The 25,231-nt window shown below is 43.8% G+C and overlaps 1 protein-coding gene across 1 annotated transcript; it reads right to left on the bottom strand.

Moving 5' to 3' along the window:
* Nucleotides 1-264: 264 nt before the first annotated feature.
* Nucleotides 265-25,148, bottom strand: LPAR3 (lysophosphatidic acid receptor 3). Its single transcript, XM_075156180.1, has 7 exons — nt 23,879-25,148; nt 22,593-22,682; nt 21,331-21,437; nt 21,019-21,093; nt 14,226-14,756; nt 10,786-11,543; nt 265-3,712 (listed from the first exon to the last, which is right to left on the bottom strand). Exons 6-7 carry the CDS (start codon nt 11,519-11,521, stop codon nt 3,363-3,365), a joined length of 1,086 nt encoding a protein of 361 aa, XP_075012281.1. The 5' UTR covers nt 11,522-11,543; nt 14,226-14,756; nt 21,019-21,093; nt 21,331-21,437; nt 22,593-22,682; nt 23,879-25,148; the 3' UTR covers nt 265-3,362.
* Nucleotides 25,149-25,231: the final 83 nt, after the last annotated feature.

The raw sequence follows: 25,231 nt of genomic DNA on the forward strand, positions 1-25,231 counted from the left end.
GCAACTTTGGTTTGGGAGACAAGCAGCTGGAGAGGGGAAAAGGAGGAGAATACCAAAAAGGTTTTCAAACCATAATTGGTGTGAAGATGTTGATTAGAAGTATCTGCTTGCTACTTACTGCAATACAGCAGCTCAAGACGCTTTCAGACACCGAAAGACCTCCAGCATCACCTGGAACACACAAAACCTTATAACTATCCAACTTAATGGTAACTCTACCCTTGCCTTCCTCTGCCTCCTAAGAGGGTTTCCGTGGGTGTTCACCCTAAAGCTTTCCCCAAAAGAATGAATTTCATCTCGCACATCAGTACGCTGACATACATAAATAGGAACAAGCACGTGCAAAGCCAACCTGCTATTCTGCAATATTAGTGAAAAGGCAACAGGGAAACCCTGTAGAACTTGCCTTCACCAACTGCCCTTTGCTTTTTTCTTTTTTTTTTTTTTTCTTCACTCAAGTACAAATAGTGCTTTAATGTTTTACTTGAGACAAACTATTCTGATAAATGTTTATGGAGTTAAAAAGAAACTCCCCGCTACGTGAGTAGCTGGATGTTTAGAGTTTGATATAGGAAACATTATACAGTCTCTGCTGTAGCAGTTTGTAGGAAAGTTTGATGCAAGATCAGTTTCCTGCTCCAGTCCTGTCACGTTGTAATTTACAGGGGTAGACAATAAGGTAGCAGCTCTGAGGGAAGCATCATGCCAAAATAGAGGGCATGTCACTGCAAATAATACCATTCACAGAGCACCAGTTTGGAAGCTTTTGGGGGTTAGATTGTTTGTTTTGAGATTTGTTTTGTCGGCTTTTTTTTTTTTTTTTACATGAGACAACAGAAAGAGTAAGAGTGCAAACCCCAAATCCTCCCACTTACTTGTAGCAGAACGATTGATAATACCTCTCAGACCTTAATCCAGACCAGGAATCCACTGTACGAGGTGCTCTACAAACAATGCAGTCCTTTACCTTTACAGGAGTCAACTTTTCCTGCTTACCTGGAAAAAATCATCCACATGTAGTTATTTTGCAGCCCGAATCCCAAGCTCTGTAGGAGAGACCTAGTGTTTCCTCCACTGCTGCAGATGTTCCAGATCTTCATCCTAGCGCTCTTCAGGGCCTGATTCAACCAAGTATTACACTGCCTAGTGTTGCTAATAAACATGAAAATTTTATTAAAACCTCCCTCCCCCACCACCGCTCTGCGGTAACATGAAACAACGTTTCCCCATCTTCATTTTTATCTGCAGTTTGATCAGTCTTAGCTTGGATGGATCTGTGGAAACGAGTAAGAGTAACAGCAGCCGTTTACTGCTGACTGTAGTGCCAGGTAATGTTCAATCACCATCCAAATAAAAAACAAAACAAGTATTCTATTTTGAAGTAGCATTTTATTTTCCGTTAGCTTTGTATACGGAGCTTCAGCCTAGTTAACACGAACTGTGCACTGCAGGTAGCTGTAGGGACAGGAATGCTTGCATGCTACGCCTTTGCAATGCCACCGGCTCTAGAAAGCACCACTTCACATACTTTTCAAAACACCAAACTAATGAAGTAGTATTTGCACAAGAACATTGCATTACAATGGCAAAAAACATGTGTAAACCTTTTTAGCATTACTCAAATACAACATCTACCTTGAAATGTTAGGCCATATCTCTACAAGGTAACTTGTGTTACGGGAGAGCTCTCTGAACAGGGGCTTCCAGCGTTCGTAAGCGAAGGCCTGCTATGAAACTCTCCAGGGCCTTCTACAAAACTGCAACTTGGCCTTTGAGCCAAGCGCTAGGTTTGACCAACACAGTCCAGATAGCCACATGCAAGTTGCACCAAAGGAAGAATTTGCCCAAACCACAGCGGATCTTTATCTTTCAGCCTCATACAATATGCTCTTGGTGTTGTTCTCCAACAATTCCAAGTGGTCAAAACTTCCAAAACTTTCCGAAGTGACCTCTGGTCGTGGTCACCTGCTTTAATACCAGGGATCAGACTCCCTCTAGGACACAACACAGGTAACTCCTCTTGAAATTAAGACGGGTAGCAGGCAGCTCACTGCTGTTGAAACCAGACAGCAGGAGCCAGGTTTTTACAGCACTGAGAAATCTGCATTCCAATTTTTAATTTAAAATTTTAAATTTAAAAACTTTACCCTAGAGCTTTAAATTGCTGGATCCTCCATTAGAGCATACTCCGTAAGTCAAAACTTCAGTTTTTTGGGCTGTGGCTGCACTGACATTAGACTTCATTAGTCACAATGCTGAAAGCCCTTCATTGCTTGCTGTTTCATGGCCTCTTCCTCAAGTACCTTCCAGTAAGATCTGCGTGCAAATCAGAGGTTAAATGTGGCCCAAGACAAGGTCAGACAATCAACGCATACTGTACTGTTATAGAGGCTTAGGCTGGTTTCAGGCTTTTTTCCCCGTAAATTAATTTCTATTTTAAATAGCTCGATTGAACCTGTATATATGTATATTTAAACTTCCCTTAAAAGTTTGCCCTCTTAAAACAGAGTTTTGGATTTCATTTCTCTCAGTGGCACAGAGGGGTGAGCACACCCATTTGATGTTATCTGGGGAAGTAAGAAATGAGCATAACGAACACAGCCACACTGCTCTTCGTTAATCCACTCTCACCGTCTGCCTACACAACAGCAGCAGAGAGTGCAATGTATCTCCTTGCAGCATTCACCCCACTATGGAAGTAATAATGGCTTTTGTGCTTTTTGTACTCTCGGATCCTGACAATCCACGGTCAGTCATATTCATGCACACTGGTGTCTGGTCTGGACTTCCCATCACAGCCAGGTTTCTGGCATAGCTTTAATAAACCATCAAACTACCTATTTTGAAAGCAAGATAAGGAGGAGGAAGAGATAAGGTAAGTATGAACTATTTCATGAACTTTGTAAACCGAGAAAACAGGTCACAATTCTGTCCAACCAAGCCTACAACCCTCCTCAAGATGCACGGAAACTGTTCAAAGCATAAATACTCAATGAATGGCAAGCCTCCACAGTGAGGCAGGTTTATTCTCTCTGTAGGAGCTTAAGGAGGGTCTCACTACGTTGCTTGCATTTTGTTTCCATGCACAAGAAGTCTCTGAGATGTATTTATTCCATTTCTACGAAAAAACAATTTCATGCACTTAAAAGAAAAAAAGGAGAAAGACGGCAGCACAGAAAGTTTTCTTCATTACAAAGTGTTTTTCCATCAGGCAATTATTTATAAGAACTTTTGTTAACACTGGAGTTTAGGCTCTGGAACAAAGTGGATATATTGTTTACTAGCTTTGCCAGTCAATCTTCTCTTACAAAACCTCTCCCTTCCCCCTCTCCTTTTCCAGCCAAGTCAGTCCCTTGAATAGCTCAGGAGTTTCCTTTGTCACCAAGATCTCCTTTTCCACAAATTGTCCCTTCAATAATGCCATCTTCAATATAGTGCCCCGAGGTATCCGTGCTCCTGCAGAGAACTGTCGAGGGGATCCGCGACGAGCGTCTGTCCTGGCTCTTATCCTCAGAGGAGCAGCAAATCATCCTTTTCATGGTACCCCACATCTCATCATCTTTGTATGAATAAATTATTGGATTCATGACAGAGTTCAACAGGGCTAGGAGAAGAAACCACCTTTTAACGTTCTGAATCCCACAGTAGGTGCAGTTCAGACCATCGAGCAGTAAGACGACCAGGCCAGGAGTCCAGCAGACAACAAAAGCACCTAGAAATAAACGAAAAAAAGAGACTTCAAACTGCTAGGGATCTCGGGCTTTTTTGCGTCTTACAAGATTATTGGGTTCATCAAAATTCTACACAAAAATGAAAAAAGCAAGAGAGGACAAAAGTCTAATGACAGTAGCAAAATTGTATCTGCTACAGCTTCCCTGCCAAGCCCTGAGCACGAGGTAGGGCAGCTCTCAGAAGGTTGCAGGGAGGAAGAGTCCAGTTGCTGACAGCATCAGCTCAAACACAAGTGGGGAAAGGTCATCACAACAGTGATTTGTCCACGCTGATAAATAAATAAGAGCTTTGGAGCATTAACAAGCAGAGAACTGGCGCTCTGAACGCAGACTTCCTCTCTTCATCTGTCTCTCGTATGCTGGAGGAGAAGAAACCAGGTGGCCCACTTCCACCACTGCCGTGAGATGATCCAAAGAAGAGACAGATCTTCTGTCACACTTCAGCTGACTCTGCAGAGCTATGGGCACGCTGCCCAATTCATAAAACAAGAGTCACATAATTTAAACACGCCCTGGCCAGAAACCCCACAGCTAGTGCAGGGTGCACGCTGCTGCCTGCCACGCACAAGCAGTGCCGGCTCCCGGCCGGAGCAGCAGCCCACCTCTCTCCTCTGCTCCCGCCCAGCTGTGCGTGCTGGGTACTTGAGACCCAACAACTCGGATCCAGGAAACAAATTCAGTTGTAAATGAAAAGAGATAAAGAAACAAATAGATGAGTTAGCAAAGATGAACCGAAGGACGTAGCAGTCAGGGAAAGAAAAGAATAAAAAGCAAAAAAAAAGACAAAAAGGATAAGGAAGTAGGAGTGTAGTCTTGGGGGAACAAGAAAACTCTGCAAGAGAGGCATTTCCCCAAAACACAGCAAGAAACCGCAGGACAAGCCCAGGAGCAGCAGAGTTCTTGTGTTTCAGCTGCGAGGCAGGAATGACAACAGCCCCTGTGAGGAAGAATTGAGACACAAGGTGTTAATAAAAGCTGAAAGAGACAAAGCAGGACAAGACACTCCTCTCTCACCAGCCCCTCAAAAAAAAAAAAGAAAAAAAATTAAAGAAAGGGGGAGTAAGGAGAAGAGATCTTAGAGTGAAGACAACGTGAAGAAAGCATCAAAACCACAGCTTAGAAGGAAGTTCAATATTGCGTTTGCATCCTTCCATGTTTCTGCACATAAAGAAGGGGTGTGGGCAGGACTGGTGGGGAGGGGGAACACCACGACCAAACGCAGCCCTCGGCCACGAGCTTGGGAGGGGCCCTGAACTGCCCCAGCTGCCCTCCTGCCCCCCGGCTCCGCAGCCTGTCATCCCGCGCCTTGAGCCCAAGGAAGGAGTAGCCATGTGCATGATAATACTAACTTAGCACAAGCCACAATTGCTGTCTGACATACAGAAATAGAAAATTACAACTCTGCACAACAGTCACAGTTTGAACAACGCACTGAGGAAATTCCAATCATTTATAACAGCAGAGTTTCCCCTTTTTTGGGCTTAAAAAAAATAATCAAACAAATAAGGATGATAGCAGCTACATGCTAAAAAGCTCTCCTGGGGGTGTTGGTATCTGTTCAACAATTTTGGTAGGGAAAGCAAGTCCAGCTCATTTTTTTTAAAGCCACTGGTTTTCCCATATCTGAGCCGTGCAAGCAAGCAGCGGGAGGGCAGCCTGGCTACGGCAGGACCCAGGCAGCGCCGGAGCCAGGACTCGGCAGCACTCGACTCGGGCATCCCGTCGGCTGTGCTGTGCTCACGGGCTGGCTTCAGCAGCACTGGACACTTCTCCCCATCGAGGATTTTAACGGACGTGGTGCCCATCTGATGGGCAGGCCATAATGGTATATAAAGTGAATTCATGTGATTTAGTAAGCATTAGGATTTCTGAAAAGTGTATCCAGGACAGGGTACCACGGATCTTGCTGCAAATCTATGGTCCTGGAGTCCAGACAAAGTTCAAGCAACTGATTTACTACGTTCCAGGCAATATTGTACAGAACAGAAAGGCAAGAGACCACCTCCTTCAGAAACTGCATTTTCTACTCTGCTGTACCAAGATTTTTACGATGCTAAGTACTAATTTCATGGTGTTAGTTTTGAGATACATCAGTAACATTCCTCCATTGCCCACTGGCATCGGGAGCTGCAAGCTCCTACCACAACACTTGTTTTCTCTGGTCAGTCTCTATACTACACACTGGTTTGGCTCCAGTGTGCTGAGTAAGCAGTTGTGACACCAACGCTCTCTTACGGTCTACAACGGAGAAAACACTGTACTGATTTATTGCCCTGGGGTTCACCAGCAAATCCCATCCGTTTTAACAAGCACCAGAACCAGACCACCCAGACAACAATACTGTGTCTAGCTGAGTGTCTCGGTAAGTATTTCGACAGAGAGCTTTCGCTAGCCACCAAGGGTCACTGGCAAAGTCGCCAACACACCAGCTCCATGCAGAAATTAAGATGGTAACAAACTCTCCTTAGAACAAGCACTGAAAGCATTTTGACCACTCGCACCACAAAACAGGCAAGGTCCAACCCTGCCTTCATGGAAGGCGGCAGGAGAGGAAACAGACCCCAGAGCCACATTTAACAAAAGACACAGAAATCTCTCCTTCAAACAAAACCCCAAGATTGCAGGCAGGATTAGTCTGCGAACTCCTACGATATATCCCTGTCTACCTATACAGGCAAAACCCTAAAAGGTTTCAGTGGCAAAAGTAAGGGAAGGTCAAAGTCATCTGCACATTTCCCCCACCCCACGACTGAAGACAAGGACGGGGACAAAGCAGCGACAGTGTCGGAGTTCCTGGCTAATGCTTTCATGGGGCTGTTGCTTTGACTCCAGGAAAAATACATTTTGCTGTGTTTGGAGACAACACAAGCGATTCACACCCTGCTCTTAGCACCGCAGAGATGAAAGCAAGGCACGGCTCAGACTCGCAGCCTTGCTCGGATTTTGCTATTTTTACCACAGAGCTTTCAGAGGGAACCATGGTTAAGCATAAATATATACCTTTGTCTTGGCCCTTTGGCAATTTTCTTATTTGCAGACTTTCTATCCCACAGGAGCTCCTTTCCCTGACAAAGTGCCACACTCCAAAAAGAATTTAATTTCTTGGACTCTCTAAAATTCACAGAAGTGACATGAAATATAGCCTGGCCGCAACACGGATCAGAAGAACAGCTCTGAGTCTTCCCACCGGATTATGGGAGATCAGGTGTCACAATGCCTCAAGGTTAGTTTGAGGATTCTCCATTAGATTGAAACATGGATTTTCTTGTGGATTACATCATCTTTGCTTGAAAATGAATTCCTGTGTACCTGGAAGCACTACTGATGCTTCCGCAGCATCACGTCATAAAACTCTGCACATCAAAGCTCTCCCTGAGCATGCCAACGCTGAGAAAAAAAAGAGTGCGGTAGCTTCCAGTTGCCTTTGCCACATGTGCACCCGAGTTAAAACAGCAAGTTACCAATTAAACTATAAATTCACTGAAACTGAAAATCATCCGCCCCAAAGCTGCTATTTCAGCAGGAATCTCACTGACAAGTCCAGATGAGCTACCACATACACACCACCTGAAAATCACGTACCCGCACACCTGCAGCCACCCTTCTCCAAAGCTACAGGCACAGGCTTAGTTAGGACTAGGACTATGCCACAAGGTCAGCCTAAGAGGATTTTAGCCCCTTTCGCTAGGTTTCACATCTTCCAGTTTCAACCAGATAAATTCCTACGGTTTAGCATGCCAAAGGGAAAGCCTTGCTCCTATCCTGCGATGGACCATTTTAGGGGTTATGGTAGAAAAAGGTAGATGACAGGGACCTGAGTCCCAGCTTCTGGAAGGGGCCATCCAAGCCCAAAGGGTGGTGCAAAAAGCCACCCGCAGCTGTGATCACCATGAAGTCACACTGAAACCCAGATTCCCCCAACTCTTAACTGTAGGACCACAGGAGGAGAACACCCAGAGAGGACAGCGATGTTTTGCTGGAGTGGCAGCCAGCCACAGGCCCAGCCTCCCCAAGAAGGGAGGTGGAGGAGTCGGGAGGAGCAGCGTGCCGGCAGCAGCCAGCTACACGCAGCCTCCTTCCAGGGGCAGCAGGATTTTGTCCTGAACCTCCCATGAAACCAACAGAGCGCATTAACGAGAACTCTGGTTCTCATCGTGCTTCATCCAGCAACACAGCATCTTGGAATTGCTTCTAGTTAAGACCGTATCAGGCGTGTACTCCAAAGCATTTTCAGATGTTTTGGAACAAGCCATTAAAAATAACTGCCTTGGGCAAAATCCATGTGCTGCGTATAGCTGTAGGTTGTTGCATCAGTGGATGTAAGCAGAATTTTGGAAGAATCATGCTGGTCACTTGGTGACTCCTTTGGTAATTGGAAAGCCCACAAAACATGCTATTCAGTTTCTAATACATTTTGCACAGTGTGCTTCAATGACTTGGCCAGGAATGCACATTTCAAACTGTTTTAAAAAAATAAATTCTCATTCCTAGAAATAAACGTTTATAAAAAGCCTCTCAGAGTCAAAACTTGGAGAATTGATATGAAGGAACATGCCAAGATACACTTCCTCTGACACAGGAGTTTGGGGCAGATCTGGCACCCAGCAACACGTGCACTAATTCAACTTCTTTAGAAGCAGGCTCTGTTTTGGTTTTGTTTCTGACTGACAAAGTAAATATACAAAATTATGATCTCTAAAGTAGCATTCAGGCTTTCTAAGTTAAATTTGCCTGGCCCAGCATACAATACCATTAAATGTTTTGCCCGAATTATAGTTTAATCTGGTGGCTGAAAAGCCATATTCTGTGAGTAAGAGAAAGCTAATGCTGATCTTTAAATCAACCCACAGTCTAAGGCCCCTCTCCCTAGTAAAAGAAAGAATAAGTTGAAAACGAATTTTAAAGTGAGATTTATTTCCAGACAGCAGCACGGCCATGCTGAGCACTGAAGACCTGCCAGAGGCTAAACGAGGAGTTAGCAAACAGCAGCCACCACCACTGTCCTTCCGAGCCCCCCCTCAGCCGGCCGGGTGTCCTCCCCGGCGCGCAGACCACCTCTCTGCTCCGACCTGCAAACGCGCACAGGTGGCTCCGAGAGCTAACAGCACTCACTCAGCACCCTCCAGCTTTGGCTTATACAAATCCAAAGTAATATTAACTATATAAATATACATATAAATTAGACAAGGCTATGCACGATGATTTATTTTTATGTGACTTCCCAGAAAGCAGCCTGCAGTTCTGCCTTCAATAGAAATGCTCAGAGAACTGCTTTTTAAAAGTGCTTTTCTTTTTGTCTCTTCCCAATGCAGCAGTTAACTACAGTCTACCCGATGCTTATGCATTAGGGCAGGATCATATTTGGAGCAATTCAGAGTTCTTCTGCAGGGATTTTCTCCTTCCAGGTGGATGGTTTAAGTTTCACTGCACAAGAGCTTCAGGCGGGGCAAAAGATCGAATCTTGCCCCTGCAAGTCCAGCGAGGGACAGGAACAACCACCACGTTGTCTCTCTATAGGTGCCATAAAATTAAGGGGAAAAAAGGAAGGACAACTGGGGAGGGATTTAGAAGGGAAAGGCTCTGGCAGTAGACAAGCCAACTTCAGAAGACACAGGAGTATAAGTGAGAATCTTGTACTTGCTTGAACCATCAGTCGACTTTCTTTTCCAAGGTCAGGCACTATAAAGTTCAACTGATCTCAGCTTCTAAAGCATTTTAAAACATCATTTGGTAGACAAAGGTGTTGTGTACTACAGCACTATCGTTTCAGGGGGGAAAAAAAAAAAAAAAAAAAAAAAAAAAAAAGAAGAGAACCAGATACCAGACTCTGCAAACAGCATCCATAGACTGCAAGGGGAAGAGAGTGTCCTCAGCCTGAACTTCCTACCCTGGCAACTCCCACCTCCACGACAAGTGACAGTGTTCTCCCAGAGCGCTCTAGTACTACCGTGCTGCAGAACAACACAACTGGGTCCCAGGTATACATGGACACCAGCTTTCCCAAAAGTTCCAGCTTTCTTGTGCTGGCTCATACAACATCAGAACAGTTGTCAGAGCGGCGAAGCCATATTTGGGGTTTTAGAGTCCCCCACCACCTGAGCCCAGCTTCACAAGTGTCCCAGTATCCCCCCAGTACCACGCGCAGTGAGCTGCAGGAGCCACGCTCACGTGATGCCTGGCTTCCAGAAAACATCTCACTCAGATTCAAGTCTTCCTGAGGAAAATTGACTGCTACAGCCAGTATTTTGTTCAATGATCAAGCATCCGCTCTGTGCGTCTCTAATTCAATAAGCAGCTACATCACAACTAGCTGATGAAGTGATCTGAGCTGCCCAAACATCAACGGTGTCTCTAGGGCAGAATCCAGGTCAAATCTCATGTTACGATCTAAAGATCCAAGGCCATACTGTATCATCAACTGAAAGTATTTTGCAGTATGCAATCTTCACAGAATGAAGGTGAATTCTCCCCTTGCAAAGCAAGTCTCTGTCAAAGTCACAGACCCACCAGGCATCCTCTCCTTTCCCCAGGGAAGGTGCGTTTCCAGGGGGAAGAAGTTAGTACGTTTGGGAAACAGCCAAGAGGAAGAAGTGCAAAGAAAACTATCCACATCCAGCCATAGGATTCATGGCCTTGTGCAGATATTAAAGAACATTATTTTGAAAATGTTCTACTAGGTAGTTGTGATCTTCACAAGCCTTCCTCCAAAGCGATTTTGTAATCCCTCCCCACCCCCCAAAAAAACCTGTAGATAATTTGTGTTTTGTAACAAGCTGCCTACGAAACAGAGATGCTTTTCTTCTACGTGTTGACCAGTCCTCTACTTTGCATTTCTGTGTGGTGCAACACTTATTTCACTATCTAAAGCAGACAGAAATCTAAATGCCTCCAGCATGTAAAAGTTCAGTGAGAGTTTTTTTGGTTTGGTTTGGTTTAGGGGGTTGAGGTTTTTTGTTTTGTTTTTTTTTTTAAAAAAAAAAAAACAAAAACAAGCAAAACCAAACCCATTCATTGGCGCTGCCAGCCTTGCACGCCGTGGTTTGCAGTCTCTTACCTAAGAGAGTCATGACAGTCTTCATAAGCTTCACAGGGGTTCTCCTGCGGCTGATGGATCCACTAGTGTGCGACGACAAGACATTAGTTTTCCTCTGGACGTACATGTAGATTCTTATGTAAACCACCACCATAATGAAGAAGACGACTAGGTTTAAGACACTCCAGAACACCAGGTAACTTCTGCTGTAGATAGGCGCCAGGGATGAGCAGGCGGTAATGTCACAGAGGCAGTTCCAACCCAAGGTAGGAACAGCACCCATAAAAATAGCAATGGCCCAAATTGATATAATTAAAAAGGTGACTCTCTTCTTCGTGAGATTACTGTGAATCTTCATCCGCATTATAGACATGTGCCGCTCAACAGCTATGACGAGGAGATTCACCAGGGAAGCTGTCAGGCTGGTGTCCAGAAGACCCTGACGCAAAAACCAGCGGTTAACAGTTAATGTCTTAGACACTGGGCCAGTGTTGAACATCAAGAAGACATAGGCAATTCCAGCAAAAAAGTCTGCAGCAGCTAAGTTGGCCAGGAGATAGTAAAAGGGAAAATGAAACCTCTTGTTCTTGACCACAGCTGCTATGACCAATGAATTTGAAATGAAAATGAAGAGGCAGAAAAATGTCCCAAAACACAGAACAACAATAAGCTTTGGCCCTGTCCACTCATCTACTGTGTCAGTGTTTGTCTTGTTATAGAAAAAGTCCATGCGCTTATCATAGTAGCATTCGTTCATCCTGGATTAAAGTCCCTGCATCCTAGGAAGCATGGAAAAGAAAAAAGAAAGAAGGATTAAAAAAAAATCAACTATTGGTCCTTGCTTCAATCAGCATACCTAACAGCTTTTTTTTGGGGGGGAGAAGGGGATGGGACAGGGACATGAGAGGGAATATATGTGGAGGCCTTAAGTAAAAATTCATATTGTACAGCATTAATGCAGAAGAAGGTATTCTGTCCACTGGAGGACTGCAGTGCATGATGCTTGGATGGATCAGGAATTTTTAAAAGACTTACCTGCTTACAAAACCCCAGCACAGTCCCTTTGCACTAGCAGTCATACTGTACAGGCAACAAAGTGGAAGTTAAGAGGTTAAAAGTGACTTTTTGGAGGTCACAAAGAAAATCTGAGCAACAGCCAAGCCATTCTTGCTGTGAAATCCCATATTTGAGCCACAGCCCCATCATTATTTCCATTTCTCAATGTATCCAGTCAGGACAGGGAAGCATAAATCATAACTCTTCCATTTTACTGACTAAGCAATAAAAGGCCCGTTACTGGAAAAGTATTTTTTGGTTTTTCAACTATATATTAATGAATGTAAAAATGTATGTATATAAGATGCTACAGGCATATATATTCTGAGCACATGCCTGTTATTTACTACTACGGGATTTAAGTAAATGTGCTGAAAAGGGAAAATATATTCTGCATATTTGACTGCTCTAAAGCCAGGGATTATTTTATTGGGCTGTCAACCCAGAGCCCTGGGAGCACCACACAGCCCAGTTATCTTCAAAACCAAAACACCGTTCCCTACCCAACCACAGGATAAAGCAAGTCCCAGCAACAGCAGTAGTGCTGGGTTTTTTTTCTTATACCCACTCAGCACTATTTTGGACACGGGGCTATTAAACATGATGGAAGGGGGAGTCTGTGTGCCAGATTACATCACACTTCAGCTACTCCGGTGAGGTCAATGTCAGCTGCCTTGGCAGTTTTACTGCCTTTATTATGAACCAAACTGAACTCGAACTAATTTACACAGGCAGATCTGACAGCAATTACTCGTGGCGACCAGACCCCGTGCAGGGTCTCACAGCCTAGCAGGGAAAGTTTGATCATCACTAGCCCCCGCATTCACTATCAGTATCTGAATAAGGGTTTTAACATTGGCTTCATTAATAGATATTGTATAGTTTTAGCAAAACCTAGGAACTCAACCATGGCACAAGATCCTAATCATGCTAGATATTATATGGAGTGGCAAACCTGTGCCTGACTCTAAGGACAGAGAGGAGGAAGTATCGGGATACAAAGCTGCAGGAGAGGCAGCAATGCTAATAGCTTTTTTTAAAGCTCCTTGTGAGCCTCAGGCTGTCACGAGGGCCAGGGTGACAGACTGAGTGGGGCTGAAAAGGAAAAAAACCTAGAAGTGGTTACAGGCAGAAAGATACAAAAAAGCATATGCTTTTCACCTCTGCAGCTAAAATTGATCACAGATAAAGATCAGGTTCACTTAGTCTACTATTACCCTGTGGTTACTTAACTGTTATGTATCTCATCTCTCCAGGGACTGGGAAGCAAATTAAGCAATCCTCAGCAGGCTGGCTAACAAGCCACATTTATATTAAAGGTTCCTTCTGAGTTTCAAGATAAAAAGGTTCATCTTCTGTCATTTAAGTTATGCTACTTGTGTTATTTCTCTCATGCAATATTTGTATTATCTAATTTTAAATCAACTTGCACTATTCCACAATTAATATTTTCAGCAGTGATTTTTTTTTCTAATATTTCATTTTTCTGAACTAGCTCCTTGGCCTTTTTTTCTTCGTTCCCACCCTACATCTAGTAGTCAACGTGAAAGCAGGCCACTTGACATTGTTGTCTATTTTATTACCCTCAAGAACCTAGGCAGCCACTTCTTTTATAAAAGAATATATTATTTGAAGAATCAAACTCAAGTACGTAGTCAGAACCAAGAACAATTACTGAAGGACAAGAAGTGGAAGGAAACAAGTAAATCATCCCTTGTGCTGAAATATTACAGAGCATCCCTTCATCTAAAAATAACAAAGCCTCAGCAGCTCAGATCCACCGTAAGGAGTCAACCAGAATTCAACGCCTACCGCTCCCTGTTCAGGGCAATACGGTAGAGCTGGGCATTCAGTACACTCCCCATTCTCACCTAGGAGGTACTCAAAAGTCACATTAAGTCTGTCAGTGACCAGAAGTCCCTGAGGAGCTGCAGACAACAGCCACTCAAGCAGCCGAGTGCTGGGAAGCCTGCCCAGCCGAGATGGCTCTGCTCTTCCCCACCAAGGCAGCAAAGGACTTGCTGAGTGTGACATGAAGCTTTTACAGAACAGCCCAAATGCCTGCAAATAGAAGCAGCATTTTGGGCAAGAATGGCAGAAAAAAAAAAAAATCTGTGAAAATTATAGGGAAGGCTTTCTGAACATGTTGTATCTTACTCTGTAATCATCTCAACAGATGAACCTCTTTCACTGGCAGTGACAGGAGAGTAAAGAGATCTGCAGATACTTTCTGCACCTCATCTGGAGAACAAGCTTAAAGAAAACCAAAATATCAACTATGAACTTACTCTAAATACTCTAGCTTATTGAGATCCCATTCTCATTTGAAGTAGTACCCAAAAAAAAAAAAAAGAAATCACACATCCGTAATTCTCCACCAAAATAATCACACTACAAACACTCACTGTCACACAGCAGAGCTCAAATGACAAATGATTTTGAAAGAGATGTCTTGAGGTGTTGAGATAAGGCAGGAGGGAGTAGAAAAGCATCCAGCTGAGGTCTCAGGGTCACAGGGCAGACTCTGGAGGTGTCCAAATGGAAGCTGCATCAAAGTGGTAGCTGAACTGGAGCTAGTTGGCATCCCGGTCCTTCAGAGCAGAGATGTAGCACTTGACCGTCTGTACCAGCCTATGTACAAAAAGCACTTGTCACTCCAGGGTCCTTCCAGACAGTGGTTTATTTCATACCATTTTATTTCAAGTCCTCCCAGCAGAACTCGCCTGGCCTCAGGGGAGCTGTGCAGCTGTGACAGAGCTATGCAGCTGTATCCTCAGTGGTCCTGCCCCAGTCCACACCAGGCACGAGAGATGTGTGATAGGATATCCCATATTTCCTGGCATGTCACAGTTTAACACATTGCAGGACTTTATTCTCCAAGTCTTCTCTTCTGCAGCCAAATCAGAGATGTTTATCTTAATCAGGGCAGGTTTAAACTTAAAAAGAAAAAAAAAAAACACACACCCTTAAATATTACATATTTCAGATTTATTTATGAAGTACATACAAATTTGAAGATTTAGGCAAAATATTGTTCAAAGTTTTAAAAATAATAGAAAACTGAAATAGTAAAAAACAGCTAAACTGGTCAGCCCAGCTTTATAAAGACAAGGAGTCTTCTAGAGCCTGCAGCAGAGCGCTCCCCAGTTCTGCTACTCGCTTCATGAAGAATTGCCGCCTTTTGCTTTGAAAGCAGCTCTCACGAGCTTGATGCTTCTTGTTTCTTATGGGAAAGGACAGCAAACAATCTCCATTCACCTCTTCTATGCCACTCGGTATTTTATAGCCCTCCATATAGACCTCCAAAAGCTTGGTGGCAGTAACCACATATTGCGTATTCTATAGATGGGTTGAGCTATTAGCTGGCCACAAGTCACTCGCAAGCAAATACATCAAAACTCTGCAAGTGCCAAAAGTATACCCTTGTCAAAAAGGTTCTTTTCCTTATTTCAATCTATTTAATTACTTCAGTTCAGCAAAAGTGGCTACAGAAACTGATGGGCTGTGAAGTGTGTTTTCCTCTACCACTCTGAGTAAACATAAGCTTTGAGTGGGAGAAATCATCTGCTCCAAAAATCTCAAAGGATTTGGTTCAGTTAAACTGCTTTCAAATGCAAAAGCACGCATTAAGAATTCTTCCCAATCCAGCACATCTTGAGCTCTGTTTGTCTTAAAGACAACTTGTATATTTGAATTGATTTTAAATGCCTTTATGTAAGTGCAACTTGTATCAAGTCAGAATATGTTCTTCACCATTCTTAAAATAAAAGTCAAGAATTTGCATGAGTATATAGGAATATATTACACTAACTACCTAAATAAAGAGTTAGTGAAATAAAACATCACCTAGATCACGTTTTGGACAAAAGCTTCAGCTAGTTGCAAGCTAACATGTTTTAATAGTTATTATTCAATTAGAATCTAGTTTGCTTCAAGAACGTTACTAAAAATCTGTATATTTTAAAAATCTGTATATTTATAATAAAATTTAATTTCAGTTATTTAAATCAAGGATTTTGCTGATTCAAACTGTGATTAAAATCACCCTTTAAGTCACTTCGATTCAAAATTCAATTCGGCCTGTAAATCAGCTCTAAGTTGAGTTGTTCGTTATTAATGTAGACATTTCTGAAGGAAAACTCAAATAGTCTTTTAATGAGAAGGTCATTACAAAATTTAGCCTGCAAGCCATAATGCGATCCATGGCACACCCCACTGGTTTTCTGCTTCTTTCCTGTCCATTAAAAACCAACTTGTTTCAATACATCAGCCACAACCTTATTGAAGAGCTGGCGTCCGTTTGGGGGACTGATGGCTCCTGCCCTGCTCCTGTACAAACGCAACAGGGAGGGAGCGGACAAGCACGGGCTGGCACAGTGAGCTACTGTGAGGGGATTCAAGCAGAGTCTGCAGCTGGACTGAAAAGTCCATAGAGCAGGACTGAATCTATAGGAGGACTATAGCAGCAAAGTCCTATAGCAAGACTGAAAGTTAGCTTGGGTGAGAGGCGAGGGAAGTTTGCCCGGGGACAACCCCTGCCTGCTTTACTGCTGGTTTTCCTGAGCTGGCACAGGGATTTCTGTGCAGAACTTGAGGGCGGTTCAGCATCCAAAATGATACACTCTGGAACAGAAGGAGAGACCGCGAAGCCGGTACAGTCCGGGCAGGTCCGTGGGGCAGCACAGAGGAGCAAGCTGCGCCCAGGCTCGGCCTGCAAGGCGGGCGAGCTGCCAGCCTGTGCCACAGCATTTCACCTCCCTGCCTCCCCTGTCCATTAGCAAAGACGAGGTATTAAATACTGATCTCTCAGATATTTTGAAACTTATTACCAAAGTTGCTCTTCAGAAAGCAGAGTCTATCACGCTGACTGATCACAGGCATTGGTGGCAGAGCAAGGAGGCAAGTCACTTGAAATACTCTCTTTGCATTCAAACTGTTACTGCAAAGAAATATTAAGCAGCAGCAAATGCCTCTCTACACATACTGCTTCGGCTTTTTAAACTTACCCTACAAGCAGCAGACGGCCCTTGATACGGTACCACGAAAGGAGTGTCCGGAGGCTTGCAGACTACGCAGTCCCCGGCAAGGGCTCCCCGCGGCAGTGCTCCTGCTTGCCCGCACCCCGTGCCACAGGCAGACACGAACACCCTCTGTCCCTTCCTCTTCTCCTAGATAAACCACTGGTGCTGCTTTTATTTTTCTTGTAACTGAAAAGCTCTCTCTCACCTCATTCCCAAGAGGAAGGCACAGGCAGCAGAAGGAAGCCAGGGCGCTGGGCAGCCAAGCCATACATACAAGTAGTACCAGTTCAGAAAGGGAATCAGTTCCTTGTTCCCCTCCACACCCTGCGTACATGTATGGCCACCGAGGAAAACACAGCCAAACGATTGCACAGTAACCCAAGAAACCCATTCAGGTTACCTCAGCTTGGAAAGAAATACCAGTGCAGAAAAGGGTGTGTAACACAGCAGAGGCCAAAAACGTTAATATGTAACTGTAAGAAGGGGTTTTGTGAGGTAAGTACTCTGGTTCGCTTTTAATTGTCTTTAATAGTTCATTGATATTATAACAAAAATCAATTTAGAGAAACAAACTGAAAGGAAGCACAAAGAACAAAGTTACACCCAAATATCTCAAGCTAAACTAAAGCTTTTTTATCTGGTACTATTAGAGGATGCAACGGAAGTTGACATTTATTTAACAGGTTTTACAGAGACAAATTATCTCAGAAGTAACTGTTTTACATTTTGTTTGTAAGGAAATTCTGTGGGCACTGCCTGTACTTGGAACAGCATGCTACATGGTCCACTTTAAGGAACTGAGAATATACTTTTTAAAAGCCTTTTTTTAAGCTCAGCTTTATACATTGGAAAAAAGTGATTATTAAAAAACTATAAGGCTCAATGAGTAAGTTTTTAATCCAGAGAACTTATTTATTAGCAAGGGAATTTACTTCTGGTTGTGTTTGGCTATATTTTTGCTTTGTAGCTTAAGTATCCCCAGTTTCAGATAATTGAACTCAAATCAAGCACGCACAAGCAGCATTAACCCATTATCTTGGTCTTCAACGCCTTTTAGAATAAGGAGAGCATCCATTTCCACTCCAAGCCTGCTTCATCTACATAATGTTAACTTGATGGAAAAGTACAGCAGTGCTCATACTTCCACCTTGGTTGTGCACATTTCCAGTAAGAGTCCATTTTAATGGCATCATCTTTTGGACTGAAAAGGGAAGGGAGTGGGGTGAAGGGAATCAAGATGATTCTTTGGAAACATCTAAGGTTTTATTATTTACCATATATCCTGCGTAAAATACCAAGGCTATATGGTACAAACAAAGGGTCTTAAGAAAAGTATTAAACCTACCAAAAATGTAGAACCTCAAGACTAAATATTTAAGTTGCAGAGAGAGGAAGTAGTACCGCCAGCCACAGACCACAGCACCCTGTACACACAGACTGATAAGAGGCTTAAAAAATCACCATCGGGGCACAGAAGTGTCACCCTGTGCATGTATGCGACAGGGCTGTTCCTCTGCGAGCTGCTGCAGACTGGCACGGGCAGTGGAACTGTGAGGCACAGAGATACAGGGGCACCTACACCACGGTATTACAAAGCTCAGGCTCCAGCTCCTGAAATCTCTTTAGTACAAAGCTGCTCTACCGCACTAAGTTGCTTTTTAAAGCTCTGATTCACTGCAGAAAGTTGTTAGGGACAGATACTAAGTAACTTGCTAGTTACCACAAGTTTAGACTTCAGACTTCAGTAATTTAAGACTTTCTGAAATTATGGTTTACTAAATCTATATATGGAGTTCAAACTAAAAACTTCACTGCAAAGCTTTCATTTAGTCTCCTTTAAGTGTGGTTCTGGAAGGAGCTGGCAGGTCATCCTATAATGCGGAAACAGACACAGCATTTAAAGTATTTAAAAGCCATTCAAACAGCCTGTACATTGTGAAACATGCATAGAAGAAAATACCTGTTCTGCTTCTAAACTAAGTTTTCCATTTCTGCAGAACTTCCAGGTCCGCTCATCGATCACTATCAGTTCCATTTTACAGTTCAACACATTCAGAATATGAATACAGCATATTCCAAGCACAGTCACAACCAAGTGAACTTTTATTGTTTATTTTCAGCATACAGCTGATGAGGACCTGAATCATGCCACTGCTGATTAAAACAAGCCACCTGACTGTATCTGATCTGTTAACAGATGCAGAGCCCTGGTTTGCAAGCAAATACTTCAGTAGAACTGGTAGAAATGGTGGGCTCCAACAAATATTTGCTGGAGACATGGAAGTGGACCTAATGGCTTAAAAGTAGAATCCAGGTATGTGAATCTTTAAGAGTAATACCCAAGAGGAATATATTCTCTACGATGCCAAACCTTATACTTCAGAGATTTTATTTCATTATCTGATAGCAATAAAGACTATGCTGGAGGATGTTCCAAAGTGGTTAACGGTCATACTAGCACAGGAGTATAAGGATACAGTCAATCCTTGTCTGAAACTATAGTCTGGCATTCTGCAAAAAGCCAAATACATCTTTCAGCTTTATTTGCTGATAAGAACTGCTGCTTCTTTACTGATTGTGCAAATTTGTTTTGGGTTGTTTTTTTTTATTTCACTTCACTTTCAGTGTACAGATAAACTTAGTGAAATCAGATTTGAGTTGTGTTTCCTACTTGTTTTCCACAAGAACATGCAAGAAACCACATACTCTGCACGGCTTAAAGAACAAAGCTACAGCAATGCACCTTACCAATCTGTAAAAAGAAGTGTCTTTTTCTAGATTCGTAATACAGACGGGAGAACAGACCTACATACATGACCTCTGGAACCACAAAGGCACAAAAGTACTTTTTTTTTTCCCCTCTTTTCCTTACAGAAAAAAAACTAATCAAAAGATACAATGCAAAATAATATAATTGTATTTTTCAGTGTATTGCATAGATTAAGATGATACCTTACAAAAAACTTCATAAAAGAATGTGCCAACCCCCCATGTGGTACATACTTACTACCAGTGCCTCAGCAGGACACGACGATACACACACAAATCCAGAGATGTGCAAACGAAGTTTCAAATACAGAGAAACTCACGTGTGTACGTGTAGGAAGTATCTATAATTTTATATACGCACTGTATATTTATATACACAGAGCCGTGCACGTGAGGCAGAGCTGCAGCACCTACGCTGCCCCGGGCTGTGCCTCCCTGGGAGCGGCGGCAGCCGCACCGCGGCCGGCGGGCAGCCCTCGGGGAGGCGAGCCCGGCTCACCGGCGAGGGGCGGGAGCTGGCCATGGGGACTCCAGCGTAAGCGGAGAGAAGTTTAACAAAACTGCAGAAAGTTTTGTTCTGCCCGACCGCTAGTTAATAAGTCACGAAGCTCATTAAGTCCGCGATAAAGGCGTTGCCGCCGCTGGCCCCTTCGCCAAGCCGCCGCCGCCTGCCCCGAGACGCGCCCGCCCCACCGCCGCGGCTCCGCTGTCCGTGCCGGGGGGCTCTGCCCCGTCCCCCGCCGCCCCACTCACCGGCAGCCTCCGGAGCAACGCGCCGCCGCCCGCCGCGCAGAGCGGGCCCGCCCGCCCCGCCCGCTGCCCGCCCCGCGCCGCGTTAACCCGTCCGGCGCCGCCCGGCCCCGGCGCCGCCCGGCCCGCGGCCCGGCCGCTCCGCTCGGCCCCCGGCCTGCTGCCGGAGCCGCGCCGGAGTGCGCAGAAGAGCGGTTTTGACGCGTTTGTCTTCGCCCAGGCGCGAGGGTTTTGCCCCTCAAGATGCGGGTAGAGGCGAGGCACGCAAGCCAGACCTTCAGGCAGCCCAGCGCGGCACAAGTCTAACGGGTCGTGCTGCCTGAAGAGCCCGTCGGGAGGTCCATCATCACCCGCATTTTGGGAAACAGAAGCAAAACCCAAATAAACCAGCAATAACTTCCGCGAGCAGATCAGGCCAGTACAGACAGGTATATGTGCCACTTCCTTCCAGCTGTTCTTTTAAACATGGTAGAAAAAGCAAGCAAGAGCCACCTCATACCCAACACAGCGACACGGAACCCTCGAGGCTCGTGCCGGTTCCAGAGGGCAGGACCTAGCACACACAGCTTTGCCATGAAGGACAAGCCGAACTCAAATGCAGAAGGCAGTACAAGATCAAATTTATCTGAGGATCATGATCTGTCCCATTGCTACCTACCTGAATCATTTACTGAGACCACGCGTATACCCAAGGCGTACAGAGCTACTCACGGGTCTGCTTAGACCTGCAGAACTGACAAAAGAAAATCTCAGCAGAAAGTCTCTGCTCTGCTTCTCAGAAATCCTGGCAATGATTACAGCATGAAACCTAGACAGAGTGTTAAAGACTAGGTGGAGCCTTGCACGTGAACATTATATATGAAATGCTAAACAGCCTCCACTCCAGCAGCTTTTTCCTTCCATCAACAGAAGACCCCAAAACAAGAGCCCAAACTCTTATCCACTCTGTCGCCCTCAGTTGAATGCTCACCTTGAAGATGGCTCAGAAAGCTTTCTTTTCCTCCTTCCTGACTGTTTCTTTCTAATGCAACCTTCTCACTGCCTTTCCATCCATTTGTCTCCTCCTTCCGTTAAGTCCTATAAGCAATTAGCAAAAGCCTCTTATTCCCAGGGAACAAGACAACAAAAAGTAACAGCTTATTTTCAGAACGCTTTGCAAAAGCTTATGCTCCAGTTCTGCTTCCATTACTGTGCATCACCTCCTTAGCAGTTGGAGTGGGACCACCTATCAGTCAGCAACTGTATTCAAATCTGTATTGATGCACAGAATTAAGAGTCAACATATGCCAGATTTCCTGTTAAGTTTAACCTCCAGGGAATAGAGAGCCAATGAGAAGCTCCAGCAACTGGCTTTTATCTTTTTTTCCAAGAGAAAAAAACACCAAACAGATGGTGAAGACACAAATTGGTTTCTACAATACATTAGTGACCTGCTCTAATACGGTAGGGCTGAAGCAGTAGTCAACCTAGCAAGCAGCTCATATGATTTAAAAAAAAAAAATCCATACTGGACAAGAAAGCTTTACAATTCTATTATAGAAATCAAGTCTCAAACTCAGTAGATTTGGGAAGAGACATTCTTGAAAGCTACCAGTAAAATAGCAGCATGAAAAACATCACCATCTCGCACATAAAGTCAAGATTGCAAACTGTATGGGCCAAGAAACTCTGCTAGCAATCAGTTAAGGCTGATCACTTCTGCAGTCTGCAGAAGAGCACTTGGATTATCCAGGGCCCCAAAGCAGACACTAAAAGACTAACATTGACCCCAACAAGTTCTATACATGAAAAATTGACCCTTCTGTCCTGAGTGGAAGACAGTAATCCTCTGTTCTAGATCACGCAATTAGCATCTATTTGATGAAAAGACAATTACAGAAAATCTTTGCTAACAGCATAAAGTCGTAGTTATTGGTAGCAATTTAATTTTTATCCACAAGCTGTAGTGACAGCTGAGGCCACAGCAAGGCTTTGCTCACACTGGGATGGGGAGAAGATTCTCTGTCCCGAAGACATTTCAGCAAGAGAAGCATTAAAATTTGCAGAGCCTAGATGCATGGAAATACTGACATGAAAACAATCTCTTCTAGACATCTAGCTGCAGCCTACGCAAGACAAAATGCCATTCATTTCCAACGAAAAAAGCATTCATTGCAGGAAGGAAAATACTAGGGGGGTGAAAGATTTGAACGACAGCAAGTCTTTCCAGACCTCAGTCACCACTGCTCTTACCTGATGGCCAGAAACACTGCTGGAGAAGCTGCAGTTATTAACCGCTCCTCTTTAAACATCCCAGAGGAGAGGCAGAGTATGAAGACAGACCTATTAAAAAAATGTTTTTCAAGCATTGTGTGTGAATCCAGCACTGGTTTTGCCCAAATAACCACTCTCCAGTTTCCCAGAAAGGAGAAGAGGAAGAGAAGAGGAAGAGAAGAGGAAGAGAAGAGGAAGAGAAGAGGAAGAGAAGAGGAAGAGAAGAGGAAGAGAAGAGGAAGAGAAGAGGAAGAGAAGAGGAAGAGAAGAGGAAGAGAAGAGGAAGAGAAGAGGAAGAGAAGAGGAAGAGAAGAGGAAGAGAAGAGGAAGAGAAGAGGAAGAGAAGAGGAAGAGAAGAGGAAGAGAAGAGGAAGAGAAGAGGAAGAGAAGAGGAAGAGAAGAGGAAGAGAAGAGGAAGAGAAGAGGAAGAGAAGAGGAAGAGAAGAGGAAGAGAAGAGGAAGAGAAGAGGAAGAGAAGAGGAAGAGAAGAGGAAGAGAAGAGGAAGAGAAGAGGAAGAGAAGAGGAAGAGAAGAGGAAGAGAAGAGGAAGAGAAGAGGAAGAGAAGAGGAAGAGAAGAGGAAGAGAAGAGGAAGAGAAGAGGAAGAGAAGAGGAAGAGAAGAGGAAGAGAAGAGGAAGAGAAGAGGAAGAGAAGAGGAAGAGAAGAGGAAGAGAAGAGGAAGAGAAGAGGAAGAGAAGAGGAAGAGAAGAGGAAGAGAAGAGGAAGAGAAGAGGAAGAGAAGAGGAAGAGAAGAGGAAGAGAAGAGGAAGAGAAGAGGAAGAGAAGAGGAAGAGAAGAGGAAGAGAAGAGGAAGAGAAGAGGAAGAGAAGAGGAAGAGAAGAGGAAGAGAAGAGGAAGAGAAGAGGAAGAGAAGAGGAAGAGAAGAGGAAGAGAAGAGGAAGAGAAGAGGAAGAGAAGAGGAAGAGAAGAGGAAGAGAAGAGGAAGAGAAGAGGAAGAGAAGAGGAAGAGAAGAGGAAGAGAAGAGGAAGAGAAGAGGAAGAGAAGAGGAAGAGAAGAGGAAGAGAAGAGGAAGAGAAGAGGAAGAGAAGAGGAAGAGAAGAGGAAGAGAAGAGAAGAGGAAGAGAAGAGGAAGAGAAGAGGAAGAGAAGAGGAAGAGAAGAGGAAGAAAAAATGGGGTCTATTTTTCTGCTGTCCTTCGGGAAAATATTTATTCACGTTTAATTCAAGAATCAATTATTTTCTCTCTTGCCCTTCATATCAAGTTCAGGCCCATCCACACTATGACCAACCGTTGCATACTCACAGCTCAGAGGCGATTACTGCTGAGAACACTACGGCTGCGTTGGATTCTTCTAACATTGCCCACTGCAGGCTTCATGGGAGCACGACTGGAGGTCTCAGTGAGATGCTACTGTGAGCTTCTAGTGTCTTTGCTCAAGGACAGCAAATCAGGCTTTTATATCTTGGGCTGCGGGTAAACATGTAGTTCCATTAACAAGAACACACACTTTGGACGCTGTTGGTGAGCCCTTCCTTTAACAGGTGAGTTTTTGTTCTCCTGACTGCCTGGCAGCATCAGAAAATGATTTTTCTAAGTTCTAGTGAGTTTCTGACCATCATTTTCCTACATTATGGTTATCTGCTATCAAAGACTCCTGGTCCCTTCTGATGATACTCTTCACACCAGATTTCAAGGGGATGTAATGCAGTATTTTGAGGAGCCTTCTCTAAAAAGACCTTTCAGTAAGTCGGGATCTTATTCAAGTTTTACCAGCATCATTTCCTTCTTACCCCAAACTAAGCTGCCACCCATCTTACTCATACAAGGGCAGCACTGCAAATTGCCTTCGCAATTTGAAACACGAGCAAGCCAGAACTTGCACAGAGTCCATCATTAAAAGTTAATGGATACATATCACTCTGAAGTGAACATCATCTGCTACAGACAATTTGCTTTTAGGGAGCAGACAGCCCCATTCAGACAAAGTGGAGCATCTAATATAATAGTCCACCCACCCCCAGGGGCAGTCAGTACCACTGACAGTCTTCAGAAGCATCTGGTAACACCTATGCAGTACCATACTGGAAGTGCTTTAAAGCTACCAAAAGCACTCTGTTCTCTTTGAAAAAAAAAAATTTATAAAGGTCAAAGGGAAGAAATCAGTACTTTGGGATGGTAATCTGTAAAGACACCTAGACAATCAACTGAACAAACGAACTGCCAGATTCGGTTGTTACATGTTTTCTTCCACTTAAGATGTGCTTAAAATAGAAGTAATTAGGCAAGTCAACTCCCTGGGTATTGTTTTTGCCTGAATTTGTCCTCCAGGTTATGGCAACACAACAGTGCAATACTTTTTTTTTTTTTAAAAAAAAAAAAACAAAACCACGCAATAATCTTTTCATCATCCTTCACTTGATGCGTGTTATGGAAGTTTCCAACCATGCAAAAGAAGTCTTTACCTATAGCTAAAGTGGTAAATTTAATTTAGCCACAGTACACATCAAATATTGTTGATATAATGGAAAAGACTCAAAGCCAAAAAAAACACCCAACAAACTTCTTTTCTTTTTAGCAAAGCTGGTAAAGAAAAGATTGTGATCTATAAATGGTTTGTGTTAAAATGATATACAAGATGGAGAACAGCAATTAATT

This window comes from Calonectris borealis, chromosome 8 (assembly GCF_964195595.1).
Source record: "Calonectris borealis chromosome 8, bCalBor7.hap1.2, whole genome shotgun sequence".
Classification (NCBI taxonomy): Eukaryota; Metazoa; Chordata; class Aves; order Procellariiformes; family Procellariidae; genus Calonectris; species Calonectris borealis.

Bases quoted from the DNA above. Each gene is read 5' to 3' on its own strand.
- LPAR3 (XM_075156180.1), bottom strand. From the start codon at position 11,521: ATGAACGAATGCTACTATGATAAGCGCATGGACTTTTTCTATAACAAG. The intron at 3,713-10,785 runs GTAAGAGACTGC...GTTTATTTCTAG, and splicing joins GACTGTCATGACTCTCTTAG to GTGCTTTTGTTGTCTGCTGG.